Source organism: Xylocopa sonorina, chromosome 8, assembly GCF_050948175.1.
Source record: "Xylocopa sonorina isolate GNS202 chromosome 8, iyXylSono1_principal, whole genome shotgun sequence".
Classification (NCBI taxonomy): Eukaryota; Metazoa; Arthropoda; class Insecta; order Hymenoptera; family Apidae; genus Xylocopa; species Xylocopa sonorina.
In genome coordinates, this window is record NC_135200.1 from 8,614,508 (window position 1) to 8,628,532 (window position 14,025).

The window sequence follows — 14,025 nt, forward strand, 5'->3', positions numbered from 1 at the left end:
AAACAAAGTTTCCGCTATTGCGATTTATTATTAATATTATTATGAATTTATTATTATTATTATTATTATTATTATTATTATTATTATTAATTATTATTATTATTATAACTTTCATTACTTTTATTATTTTACAGTATACAGGTACCAATTTTTTCCATAGAACAAATATTTGTAAACGAACATTCGAGTAAGCGTAGTTTATCCGCAGCAAAACAATGTACTGCCAAAAAGAAACCCTTAAAGTGCATAAATATAATGGAGGTTTGTAAACTTTTACATCGATAATGTATTATCGTTACTCACGTAAGGTATGTTTTCTCTATCTCTGATTCCCTTGCAGTAGAATATTTTTCACTTTCAAACACATTGTATTGTAACATGAACTGTTATTTTATTTTGGAGACTTAGGATGTAAGTAAATGAAATGGATCTTAAAAGGATGTAGTCAGATAAATCCAACTAGTATTGTTATATAATATGTTACGAATTATGTCATGCAAACCATTGGAAATCTACGTACATGAATTATACTTCGTTTGTTTCATTAATTTTTAGATTCACGTGTAATCCACAAACCTAAATTTCAATTTCGTCATGTTTTCGAAAATAGATAGCACTATGTAACAGAATATTATCTTTACATGGAATTTATTATTTCTTGTTTCACTGACGAATCTCTGGACAACTTCGAGCTGGCGGAGGTAAGGGTAGTTTCACTGGTGTGGGGGCTATGTTGTCCCATAATCCAGGAAGTCGAGATCCATCCGAACCGTTGCATTGCATTCCTAACAAAATATAATTTAAAATAGTTTATAATTAAGATTCATAGTCAACGTTCACAGTTGAAATGTTAATTTCATCAAGGTAAGAGTTCATGAATTTTTAAATATACAACCTAGCGGGGCAGCTTCATATAAATCGTGGAGGGCTTGTACGCGAACTTTAGTCCACTCAATGCTTTGATAGTTTGAAGAAATGCCCTTATCGATGCTAGTTGGTTGATTTTCCCATTCCCTCATGTACCGGAAGTAAGTTCTAAGAGCATCATCGCTGATAGCGCTTTTGCAAACCTGAAAAATGATAATTATTTGGTTGATTACAATCTTTTATAATAAATTTTTAGTATTACGTACCTCTAAACGAGCATTAGGATAATAATGGATATAATTCACACACATCTCATCGGAAATTGCGAATCCGCCAAGAGTAATATTCTCCCTATCCATTGTATGGTATGTGCAAGTTGTTATCAACGAATCCCCCTGTAATTAATTTTTTGACAGCGATTACTATTTCATAATATAATAGAGTACGTATCAAATTAAATTTCTTACAGGTAAAATGGTAACAGGTTTTGGTAGAAGTCGAATTTCTTGAAAGTGAGTAGAATAATGGTTGTCGTAATTTAACGGAGGTAATTCTTCGCCGTCTCTAATGTGACGAGTGATGACTTTTATGCCTGTTAAATGCGTGTGAAGTTGGGAACCGAAAATATGAATACCGTGCTGTGGTAGACCAACACCTGTACACTCTTGTATACAATGACCTGATAAAGTAAAGGCTTCCTGCAAACGGTTTCAATCGTATTATAATAATTGGTTTTCTTATAATAACTAGTATCTAATCTTTTAGTTATGTATTTCAAAGATTCGCTACCTGTTGTGGTGGAATCGCCATTTTATCAGTGTATTCTAAGCCCAATTCAATTACACCGGCGTCGTACCTCCGAAGATTGTTGGTAATGATGAAACGAATTCCTGAGGAATCGATGTTACCATCCAGAAGTTCAGGATTGTTGTAGTGAACTTCCAACATGACGTAGGAATTAAAGTTTGGACCACCGATAGAGAGACCAGCTTCCTCTGGATAAACAAAAGCGTCCGCTCCCATTGCCCATGCAGCCAACACTTTTTTACATATCTAACAATTAGAATACATTTTAAATAAGTTTCGTTAACAATGTATAAATGGTTTTGATGACTAAAAAATTATTTAAAATATTTGTTTAATGTTAAACAAATTCTCTGTTTATATTAAGTTACATTAAGTTATCGATTTTACTATCTGCACCTGGAATGTGACTTCTACTTATAAGACAAGGACTTAATAAACTACTAGGTATTAAGTACAAACGTACTTGAGTTTTCTCTGGCCTATTATCTCCGTCGCAAGGACCATCGTACAAGGGAATTTCAAGCCCTACTGGCCCAGCACAATGGAAAACTTCCATATGATGAACCAAATGTTCGTTACCCGTTTGTATAACCGGACCAAACTGAAGGATATGATGTCTGGAAACAATAATTCGATAAAGAAATGGCAAGTTATAACAAATTTTATTGAAATCGAAATGACTTACTTCTGAGATAAAACAGGTGGTAATTTTTGTACACGACACCAGTAAGTTGTTTCCTTATTTGGCACTTTTACATGGTTAGCCAATATTTCCAACTCCCAAGCAGTTGAGGGGAACACTGGTTTCTTATGAAGCACTCGGATCAATTCCGTTCGGAACATACCGGAAGCTTCCGCGTCCGAAACTTGTAAACCAGCTAAGGATGACAGTGGTCCCAAACCTTTGAGCCACACTAAATGCGTGGTACCTCTCTACAAATTTTTACATATCTTTTTAATCGTTAAAAATGATGGTCGAACGGTTGATCGAAAAAATGAATTCAACAGACCTCCATGATGTAGTCGTTTTCGTCGCAAGTATCAAACTTCCTGGAGAACGTGAACTTCGTTACGTTTCCTTTTCTTCTCCATGCAAAATGTTCGCAATCCTGTTGTAGGTCTAGATTCACCTTGCCTTCTTCATCCGCCCATGCATCCTGATATTTGTAATTAAATACCATTATTATTGCTATACTAATTTGTATGTTAAAAATATATACTGGAAATACTTGTAATTGAATTTGACGGTGCCAATCAGTCCATAAAACGCAATAATCGGCGGGTTTCAGATCCCCGTAATTCGAAAAACCGATGGCGAACCAACTATTCTCGACACCTGTGTAATGAACTTCCGCAATTATCATTTCGCTCATGAAGTCGACCCTGGAGATGATTAACATTTTAGCTCAAATCTTGTACAATTTGTCGAACAGATTACACATTAACACCATTTCAAAAATGCCTACCTCCAATGAAAAGTGGCTTCCGAACCAAGTGGAACTGTATGGACATCTCTTCTCGCTGTATTATCGTCTCTATTTTGATGATGATTATGCCAAGATAAGCACAATCCATTTTTTAAAATTAAAAGCAAGATAAACAAATGAATCTTGTAAAGCATTTTAGATCCAAAAACTGCTGTCTTTAAGGTTACTTATTTTGGATCTACAAGTTTAGTAAACGTTACAGAAGTTATCCTCGGTCTCGAATTAATTTCACAGGGATTCTCCTGATCCTTCGCTGCCTAGTAGTTGTTTTCTACTGACAGGATCAAGATGATCCAAATAGACGAGAACTTCGTATGCTGTTCCTTTGCCGCCGATTCTGTGCGGTGCGCATGCGCACAAGTGTCACGGTAAAGAATTATTTTTCACATTAAAAAAACATAAATATTTAGCGATGTAATAGCTTTTAACTAATGATCAGATGTAGTAATAACAAAAAATAAAACTCCAAATATCATTCTTCTATCTCAGTGTTATACATTTCACGCAATAGATGCGCATGCGCAGGAACAAATAGTGCTTGAAAATTATATCCGTTAAATCAGGTAAGACGAAAGGTGTGTACGAAGATACTTGTAGTTATTTGTTGATCATAATTTTGCAAATTATATAAATTTAAAGTTTAAAATATGAGTTATAAATAATAAGAATACTTGATTCCTGCTTTGACAATGATTGAACACGTTTTTAGGTGACAGAACATTTAAATTTAAGTGACAGAACTATAGCTTGGTCCATACGTAAGTATCTATTATACCTCTCCAATCTATGTCGTTATATTAATTTTCTCATAACTTCGTTTCTTCCGAAATAGATTATCGACGTTATCGATTTCTAGTAAACGAGAAATTACGCCAATCCAAATCAAAAACAGTTTAAAAGCTCGAATTATTGCTTTATCGTTTATTATAGACGATTCTGAGTGTGCGTACACTTTTCACTTAAAATGAACAGGTAGGTTAATATTGGACTATATTTTTATTTTCATATGTAATTATAGTTATTCCCTGCGTGTGGCCTTGAAAAATGCATGCATTCGAAATGCATTGTTAAACGAATTCCATTGATAGGAGAAAAAAATGCCAAAACTCCGTAGAAATATCTTGATAATCGAATGCCTAGAAGCGAATATTGCATTCCAGTCGCGGAGCGTGCTTCTCCTCCCAACGCAATCAAGAAATTCCGCGGTTCTTATTATGAGGACAATTTTTACGAAAGGCTTTATTTAATGCGAACGAATGGCATGGATCACGTGACACGAAAGTAGAAATTAATTTTTGATATTATTACTTTTTTAAAATACTACTTTGCGTTCTCCTGTTTTTTCCCTTTATGGAATTTGAATAGTATTATTTTGTATTATTCTTAGATTCTGTATAATTCTACTTTTATATCGAATCGTAGTTTCATATAACATGAGTTTAAATAACATGGTAATTTTTAGGTACCTACCAACCGTTTTATCCTTATACTTTTTCTTGGAACCAAGAATTCTTGCCACCTGCCGAGGAGCTAGCAAGTCATTGTGCAGCATTTCTTTCTGTAAAGAAAAAGAAGAGTTAGACAACTTTCATCCCTTTAAACCAATGAATGGATTGATCCCTACCTTAGCCGGCCGGCCGATCGTGTGAAACTCGACGGTCCAGTTGCTCTCACGGATTTACGAAAGTACATACAGATACGACAAACCTTGTCTTTCGGATAGTTTCTGCGCCAGTACAGACTGTACTTTGTGAACTACAGAATGAGTTGCAATTCTTCGTGATGTTTGGCAATTGCTGACTTTTTTACAGTTACATTTATAGCCATATTAATCAAATTATATTTAATTATATATAAATGTATTATTTTTGTAGCATTTTGTAATTTAACTGCAATGAAAAAAAGCTTCCGCTTTATATTTTCAGATACGGAAGCAGTATCCATGATTGAAAAAGAGCTAGTAACTTCTGGAAGATAATTAGACGGGATTGAACTTAATTGAAAATTTTAATCGCTTTGGTCAGCTAGAGGCGTCTAGATATTCCCATTAAGCAATTACTTCGTTAAATTGAGAATGAACATTTTCTCAAAAGTTACGAACCTCTATAATCTAGATGTCGTCGAATATTGTGTATCTTATCTTATCATTAGACACAAAATCTTGTATCTTTCAGGGAACAGCAATTTTGGACTTAGAAATTTTAATTACGAAGAACGAGCAGAAAAAGAGTCACCTGATAGGATGATGTTGAGAAATTGAGTTTACAGTAAATTAGTACGATAACACAGATGAAAAGCTAATTATAAGTAAATTTACAATGACGATAAAAGTTCGAATGAAAGAGTTTTTTTTAAGTCGAAGGTCGATTACGATGGTTAACCAATGAAAGGTTGACGACTTTTCGTGGATGTTGTAACAGGCGTATCTAAGTTAGGGTACATCTATCTCTTCGTGACCAAAACGTTATTCGCTTATGAGAAGAAAAGGTTTAAATAATTATAGCTTTTATCTTTAATCTGAAATATAGGTATTAACAATTTCTACGAATAAATCGTTTAACACCAGGATAATTTACAAGAATAATAAGATAGGAGAGCACAGTTTTAACAAAGTAACGAAACATAGTTGAATGAATGTATAATATCTAAATTAGTCTTAATATTTTAAAAATATTCTTGGTAATATTTCTCGATAATATTTTATTGAGATTTTTTATTATACCACATGTCGTTCCGTAATATGAAGGAAAGAATCTACGAGAAACTACGTTTAACATATAAAGGACGAACCGATATGAATAAAAGCAGAGAAATTGGTAAACAACGACTTGGAAATAACAAATGCATAACAATGGAGATACAGGAGTCTTACGTCACCGGAATACGTCAATCTTGATTCATACATGTAAGTATGTAGAATTCATTGTATGAACGTTTGTTGTCCACTATTGTTTCCATAAATAATTTCTGATATACTTTTTTACATTTAACAATATATACATATTCACCTAGTAACAACAAACATGTTCTGTTCTGGATTTTATTCTTGCAAAGGATTAACATCATACTTTGCGTAATTTGATTAGAAAGAATGCATCGATGCTTTTATTCAGTCAGTCAGAGTTGCTGAGTGACTAAAATTTTCAATTAGATCCGATTAAAACTCATTAAGTTTCAACGACGAAGATTCTCTTTCTAAAGAACTGTAACTATCCGTTCTCAGTACAGTACAAAATCAATTTACTTTATATCTATTCATACAAATATCCTTGAGAATTTAACTTCATTTACATACAAATAAAAACAATTTTCATTTTTCAGATCAAATAGTTTTGTAATGATATAAGAATTCAAATATACACGTTAGGAATGATTGGAAACTTTATTCAAAGTAATTGTAAGTGATCGTTCATATTGGTGAATTATCCAGTAAATTAACGTTTCTTACTTTCTTTAAAACAGATACTATATTACACATTTGACGAAAGTCTAATCATTTTATTTGGATTATTTCAGTTGTAAGCGACGCCTACGTTCGCAAACACGGAAGAAACTTGAAATGTCAAAGTAAAGTACCGTGTGCGAAAAGAAGACAAGACTAATTGATAACGTGACACATCAGAGCGTGTACAGGGCGCCGCGGCAACATGACCCAGCAGTGGTGACGACACACGAGAGGCCGTCGACGCCGCCTGTCGGCGTGCGGAAGGTGGAAAGGGGAATCATGCAACTACTCGAACCCGTCGGTCCGCTGTCGCGGCAGTCGAGAAGCAGCGAGTGTTCGCGCCTGGACTTCAGTGTCGGAGCAACTGGTCCACGTCGTAAAGTCGCGGCAAAACAGCACGCCAAAGGAATGTAATCTCCGTACGAATGACCGATTTTCTACCCGTCTACGACGCGCTTCAATTCAGACTCTTATCTATTGCCCACGGTGAGTGACGACTGATCGAATAAAGGCTTGAAGCCGTCGAGAAAATGAGACACACGCGGCGAAAAGCGAATCGTGCACGGCCTACACGCGTATGCCGGACAAAAGTATTCAGGAGATCGTTCGCAACTCATTGGAAAAGCCTGTGGTTCGATTATTACCTTTTCTCACGCGTTGTGTCTAAAATAATTCTATTGGTTTTTATTTTTGTCCTCAGTCTTTTATTTAGCTTTAGCCTTTTTTAGAGCGAGACACTTACGTATGTACTTAATAGATGTTGCCACGCGTTTGTTCACGTGGTTGTTAATCGTTTGCCGCGTTTTTGTTCCATGCAGAATTGACTATCAACTTTCTACTTTCCAAATTTTTTAGAAAGAAAATTAGATTTCATTTTTAGTTCGATAGGGTGTATAATTTAAATCGTTATACATTTACTGACAATGATTCCCTTAGCTTTGTTAGTGAAAGTACGATTCATTTATTGATATAATACATGATATTTCGTAAAAATTAATATATGAGAAAGTTTGCCAATTGTCCGTATAGGTGTCTTTTGTACAGTTATTTGATAACATAACTTTTATTGACCCTGGATTTTTAATTGTTTTTGTTGCGTTGCTTCCTGTTTGTGGTTTTCGTGACCAGGTGCACAATAAAATTTTGTCATAAACCTCTGCATACCATTGCAACACGCATGCCGCGGTTTCTTGTTGTAGGTTTTATACTTGCTGTTGCAAATCCAGATTAAAGTTTGTATTATATAATTTCTTTTTGCAAACTAGTACTTTTTACTTTATTGTGGAACTATATATTGCAGTATAATTCTGTAAATATACCGCAATATATTTAATGTATGGCGTGCTTATTCAGGTCGGTTAATAACTGCAAGTTAGTATCCATGTTTGATGTACATCATGATGACTCATATTGTTAATTGACGAATGATAAGGAGGTCGAAGAAATCGTAACACTGTATTGATTTGATTCGAAGCGACTGCGACCACGTGGTGCATTTCTTGCTGTTGTACCTAAAGTTACAAACTGATACAAAAGTCACAAAAATTTGTAAACCATTGAAAACGTCACAATTTCACGTAATTATGAGATAAAGAGAGCTTATAACACAACTTGTGCGCAAACAGTGTTATTGAAGCGATTAAAAATAAAAACTTGCAAACATGTTATAACACATGTGCTAATAGGGTTTGTTAAGTATGATATATCACGTGATCTACCTCATAATTCGAATCTTCAATAGACAGAAAAAAAAATAGATTATTATAGATTATACATTCTGCTCGATATCGTACGCATTTGAAATAGCAGACTTTTTTCCCGCGAGGCACACCTATATTCGCAGAAAAATAACTCGTTTTCAGTTTTATAAATGCATGTATTCTAGATTCGATCACAATATAAGGTTTATGACTCATGCAGGAGACATTTGCATAATATCATGAAGCAACCGCCCATGTCGGAAGTATATGTGTAAAGTTTATTGTTATTTTTATGTTACTACTATGTAGTCACATCTTGCAGTGTCATTCACTACACATATCGGGATACTATTAATCATACATTAAATCGGGATTGGCAGGTGTAGATTTACATATTTAGTCATGACAAAGTGTCTTTCGATAATGCGAGTAGATAAGGAATTAGCTTCGTGTAATTCTCCATTAGATAGTTGCTAGAAATATGTATAATTATTCTTTTCCATTTCTAAGGTCAGATTCTGTGCACTATATTTTTCTTTTCGTCATCTAATCTTCTAATCATCTTTTAGACATTGTAAGCAGGAAGCAATGAAGTCAAAGCGATAAATTGATATATTTACATTTGAGGCGTCTTATAGATGCTGATTGAAGTATATACGTTTTAGTGTAAACGCGTTACAAGCGTCAGTAGCAAATATAATGTTCTCTGCAAAATGAGAGAAACTTGTCGACATATAGTTATCGAACTGCAAGTGAATTCTAGCGGCAATGAAAAAGCTTAAATTGGCTCAGTTTCTGCGGTCTGTTCTCGAACGATGAAGTCATTGTCGATCAGTACAACTTATCAAAAGAACAAAAGAGAAATCGATCGCAGTGAAACTGTTGTTAGTTTTTAGAATGAAAAAGTGTAACTCCATTCGAGCAACAGTTGTGAAGTTTTATAATTGAATAACTACAAGAACGATTTTCCCCGTTATGCACGCCAACATTTCCGGCAACATTATTGAATCATGCTACAAATTTATTCGAATTACAAATTACTTCCTTAGAAATAATCGTAAATTTAGCTGCATGAATTTCTTTAACTTTATGTCTTTGTGAAATGTTCAAGATGAAAGAATTTTTTCACATAATGTAGTAAATATTAATAACTCTTACGTATTTGTGGAGGTTTTTTATCTTAGAATAACTTACTCCAATTTTAATATTAATTTACAATATCTTTTTCTTATCTTGTATATGAAGAGATACGATAAAAGATACGTTTTTAAAAATTCCATCTATGGAAATTAAGTAACGAGCATTATAATTTCATTTGCAACTGTAAAACGAATTATAGATTTTGTTAGAGTATCATGATGCAATGCCTAGAAATTCTAACGTTATATTTAATGGCAACTTTGCTCATTAACACTTAGAAATAAATGTTTCACAGTTGCGCAACGAGTCGTTATCGATAAGTATAGTTCGCCGAAAGAACGATAATTAAAAGAACTAAGTGCAACTAATAGCAAATATCAATGCGAGAGCCACGAGTAAGCTTTGGCCTTAGTCTTCGTCCATGATTCGCATGTTCTTAATATCATTCGCTATAGACTTCCTCAATGAAAAAAAATAGACATTCTGTTTTATTCCAAAGGTATCGTATAATGCTAATAAGTTATCTAAATTGATAGCTACATTTTTAAATTGAAATAAAACATAAATTGTTTTAGATATTTCAAATGAGTCTTTTTTTATATTAATAATCAATTCATATTTCTTCCAAAATTCAGATTTTTCAAATATGTAGATTCACGAGTTACAGTACTTTGGATATTAATAGCAATGCTTTGTTTTTCATAGGTTTTCTGATTTGATCACAAGTAATCACGAGTGCCAAATACTGCACTCGAAGAGAATTCGGCCTTGACCCTCGTGTTGCTCTTCGTTTGTACCAGTAGACGATAGAAAAGGATGATTAAAAGCAAGTTGTGCTAAGAAATGCACGAATAATGAAACATGGAATAACTAAATACTTGTATAAAACGAACAATATCCAGTTCTTGCATGAACGAATTCGATTTTTCATCGATATAATTTATTCTGTCCTTGGTTTCTTTGACAATTCACCGCAAATAAATCGCAACTCTTTTGTAATAATATACGAACAACGAAGGTTGCAAAGTAGCTGACCTAGAACCTTCGAATACCAGTAAAAAAGTATGCTTTGTGATAAAATTGAAGCATATTATTTCAGAGGAATACAACGAATAATATTATATATAAAAATTCTCCTAATTGTTGCGTTTTGCTTGAAATATTGAAACGTATGATTTACTATAATAACGTATTATAAAAGTGTCTGTTGTACATTTTAAATTACTGTACAATGATTAATTTGTTGATTGATAATTTTGATGAAATTATTTGTTTCAGTGATCACGGGACAAGCGCGTATCGGCAGCTATTAAGTGCCTGGACAGACCGAAGAACAGGCTTTCTGTAATCGATGGGTTGAGAACGCGAAATTCGTGCTTTTCAGCTTCTTCTTTTTCTCGTAACCAAGGTGTATAGCTTACCGATGAGCCATGCTGAAGGTAGTAGGAGCTTCCTGGCTGCAGACACGCATCTCCACTTACATCCTAATCGCCGTAGCTTTGCTGGGAATTGGTGCTATAATTCTCGGTGAATTCGGACAGTAAGTTTACTACTAATCGGCACATTGGTTTAAAATTAATAAATGTTATCCTAATAAAAAAGGAGATATAAATAATCTAAAATAGAAACATATACATGTATATTCAAGGTACAAAAAGTACAACAAAACTACCAAAAAATAAAATTATATTGTATTACATTTAATACCGCTATCATATATGTATGTATATTAATACGAAATGCGAACATCATGCTGCATTTCCGAGGTGCGATTTCTTCTGCGTACGACACGTGATTTATCTTGTTTAATGTATGTACAGAACACAGCTAGACAGGGCTTCATGGAATAGATAATGAAATTTGTTTCGCTTCGAAACGTGCCCACCGTCATTGTTTGTACTGGCATTATTAAATCGTACGTTATCCACGAAAATAGTTGATCCAGATTGGAACTTTTTTTCAACTTTGCGATACATGATTTATATACGAATTAAATTTTTTTAATTACTATTACGATGTATTTACAGTATCGAACAAGATGGAACCTATTCAGCTACCGTATCGTGGAACCGTAAAGGAGGATATCGCATTGACTTTTGGGGCCAAGGGAATGATCTAACTGTCGTGCCATTGCACGCAGCTCGAGCGTATTATAAAACTGGAATTTTCGAGTATGGGTAGGTCATTGTTTTTGTATCTATTACGTTAAGTTCCGTGCATGAAGTTAACAGATTAAGTTCATATTACTCGTATATCAAACAAAATATGTAGTAAAAAAAATAATGAACGATTCATTTTATAGGTGGTCCTTTATTGAAATAGAAACATCTTCAAAATATCCAGATACTGTACAAGCTTATGCTGCCGGATTGTTGGAAGGCAGCCTCACTTGGCAATTAATTCACCATCATTGGTACAATACTATAAGACCAGAATGCGAAGCGAAACCCACAGAATGCCAAAAGTTGACGCGATATCTTCGTGACAACACTGCCATTATTCGTGAACGCGCTGAATTAAAGGCACCCAATGACTCTTTTTGGCATATGGTATCTAATTTGTATTGATTAATCATTTTTATTAACTGCAAAGTAATATAATAGTTAAATAATGACAATAATTCATTAATTACATCGATTACTTTTATTTAAATCATAGCTGAATACAAATAGGATGTTGTCTTTTGTTTATTTAGGTACGATTATTTTACATGCAACTGGACGGTTTGGAAGCTGGTTGGAAATTTGCTGTACGTCGGAGTCGCGTGTCGGTGTCATTGGAATCGGAAGATTTCCTTTGGCTCGCTCTTGCTTCTGATATACCTGGTTTCCAACAATTATTCAACATTTCTGAACCTCTAATGAGCTCCATGATTTATCTCAAATCGCTACCAAGAGATAAATTAGAACCGTTAGTCACAATCGGCCATAACACCGTAGCACCGTAAGTGAATAGTTATTCAATCTTAATATTATTCGTATTATAAAAAATGTTCAATACAAATTGACGTAACTTTTTAATTTCTAAGCAGCAAGGATAACTATACTAAACGTGGGTATAAGTGTATAATTAAATTACCCTGCACTACAAATATAATAAACGCATTTTGTTGACTAATAAAAATTAATATAAAAAGGTGATTAATATTTATTTTATTTTGCAGATATACCCAAATGCTAAGACTCGTAAAGAAGTACACTTTCGGCTATCATGTGTTACCTATAATAAAAACTGCCGCATTAACTCCCAGTCGATCGATCGTGATGTCGTCCTATCCCGGTGCATTGTCATCTCGAGATGAGCTCTACTTAATGCGTGGAGAAGATCGTGAACTAGTTGTTACCGGGACACCTTTACTAACGACGAATCAGAGTGAATGGAGTTTCTTAAATCCAAAAGATCATGTATGTATTGATTATTGTCTTAATACGTACGTACTTAATATCAACTACTACCAATACCCTACACACATATTCCTATTTTAAATACAAAAAGTAATTAAACGATAATAACATTGTAGGTGATGCTGACTGTAAGATTAATGGCGGCAAATCGATTAGCAACGAACAGTCAATCTTGGTTCGACATTATATCCCGTCAAAATGGCGGTGCTTCTGCTTTACAATGGATCAGCTTTGAGCCACGTTCCGCATCTGTTTTATTAGTGGAACAATTACCAAGCATCACCTTCGCTAGAAATTATAGTGAAGAGTTCAAGAAAACCGGTTTGGTATCCTACGTTGGTATATCAAACTTTCAAAATATCAACGACATTATACGACCTGCCAAGAAGAACCTTTGGAGAACCCATTTAGCGTCTTTACAAGAGAACACCACCACGTTCGAGCAATTTCGAGACACGATGCGTGGCTGCAGCCAGGAAGATTGCACTGCCGAAAATCAAAATTCAAAAACAGATCTGTTGCAGGAATTGGCCTATCGCGGAGATCTGGCGAATGTGCCTATACCATATGGTGTCATAGACACGAAGATATTGGTGATCGATATGGATGGTTTCGAATGTTTCGATATCACTTCCGGTCCGCCAACATCACAATTGCGAGAACCATTCAAATGGTCGAAAAGTTTTCCCAATACTTCGCATATAGGGCACCCAGACACTTTCGATTTCGAAAGCGTTACTCCAAGATGGGTATGGATCTAATTAATCTCGTTAATCTTGTATTTAAAACTAATATCCTTCCAAACTTTTTAAAGCTTTTTTTATAAACGTAAAAACGATTCCCTATCAATTCCTCACAGTTACATTTTACACTTTTTAGACAGATTTTTTAATAATAATATTTATATATTTTGTAGCTGGCTCATATGTTAGCCACCTATGGTGACATTTTATGAAATGAAATAAAGAAAACGTAATAAGGATTTGTTTTATTTCACTTGCATTATTTCAAAAGCTAGGATTGGTTTAACATTACTACAGAAGGTACATCTATACCTACAGACACAAAGGACTTCAAGCTTGTGGAGGTCTGAATTTGATGCTACAAAATCCGCATAATGTTGACATTAAATCTTAGCATTAAAAATTGTTATGATTAAAGTACATATCAAATTT

At 34.2% G+C, this 14,025-nt stretch overlaps 2 protein-coding genes and 1 long non-coding RNA gene across 3 annotated transcripts; 2 read left to right on the plus strand and 1 right to left on the minus strand.

Annotated features, from left to right (window-relative positions):
- Positions 1–364: 364 nt before the first annotated feature.
- On the minus strand, positions 365–3,295 carry Tbh (tyramine beta hydroxylase). Its single transcript, XM_076900062.1, has 10 exons — positions 3,141–3,295; positions 2,904–3,057; positions 2,685–2,831; positions 2,360–2,607; positions 2,138–2,291; positions 1,657–1,920; positions 1,335–1,565; positions 1,134–1,262; positions 896–1,070; positions 365–785 (listed from the first exon to the last, which is right to left on the minus strand). Exons 1-10 carry the CDS (start codon positions 3,293–3,295, stop codon positions 664–666), a joined length of 1,779 nt encoding a protein of 592 aa, XP_076756177.1. The 3' UTR covers positions 365–663.
- Positions 3,296–7,107: 3,812 nt separating this feature from the next.
- Positions 7,108–7,649, plus strand: LOC143426528 (uncharacterized). Its single transcript, XR_013102161.1, has 2 exons — positions 7,108–7,265; positions 7,337–7,649. It is a non-coding gene; the product is annotated as an uncharacterized LOC143426528 (long non-coding RNA).
- Positions 7,650–10,731: 3,082 nt separating this feature from the next.
- Lama (phospholipase B domain containing lamina ancestor) lies at positions 10,732–13,821 on the plus strand. Its single transcript, XM_076900063.1, has 6 exons — positions 10,732–10,986; positions 11,474–11,623; positions 11,749–11,995; positions 12,142–12,389; positions 12,610–12,850; positions 12,967–13,821. Exons 1-6 carry the CDS (start codon positions 10,877–10,879, stop codon positions 13,609–13,611), a joined length of 1,641 nt encoding a protein of 546 aa, XP_076756178.1. The 5' UTR covers positions 10,732–10,876; the 3' UTR covers positions 13,612–13,821.
- Positions 13,822–14,025: the final 204 nt, after the last annotated feature.

What these genes read in the sequence shown, in the direction of transcription:
- Tbh (XM_076900062.1), bottom strand. Translation starts at nt 3,295, where the DNA reads ATGCTTTACAAGATTCATTTGTTTATCTTGCTTTTAATTTTAAAAAAT. An exon ending in GAAGCCACTTTTCATTGGAG is followed by an intron (nt 3,058 to 3,140) that starts GTAGGCATTTTT and finishes AATCATCTCCAG; the next exon opens with GGTCGACTTCATGAGCGAAA. An exon ending in TGGCGATTCCACCACAACAG is followed by an intron (nt 1,566 to 1,656) that starts GTAGCGAATCTT and finishes AACCGTTTGCAG; the next exon opens with GAAGCCTTTACTTTATCAGG.
- Lama (XM_076900063.1), top strand. Translation starts at nt 10,877, where the DNA reads ATGCTGAAGGTAGTAGGAGCTTCCTGGCTGCAGACACGCATCTCCACT. An exon ending in ATGACTCTTTTTGGCATATG is followed by an intron (nt 11,996 to 12,141) that starts GTATCTAATTTG and finishes TTGTTTATTTAG; the next exon opens with GTACGATTATTTTACATGCA. An exon ending in TCTTAAATCCAAAAGATCAT is followed by an intron (nt 12,851 to 12,966) that starts GTATGTATTGAT and finishes ATAACATTGTAG; the next exon opens with GTGATGCTGACTGTAAGATT.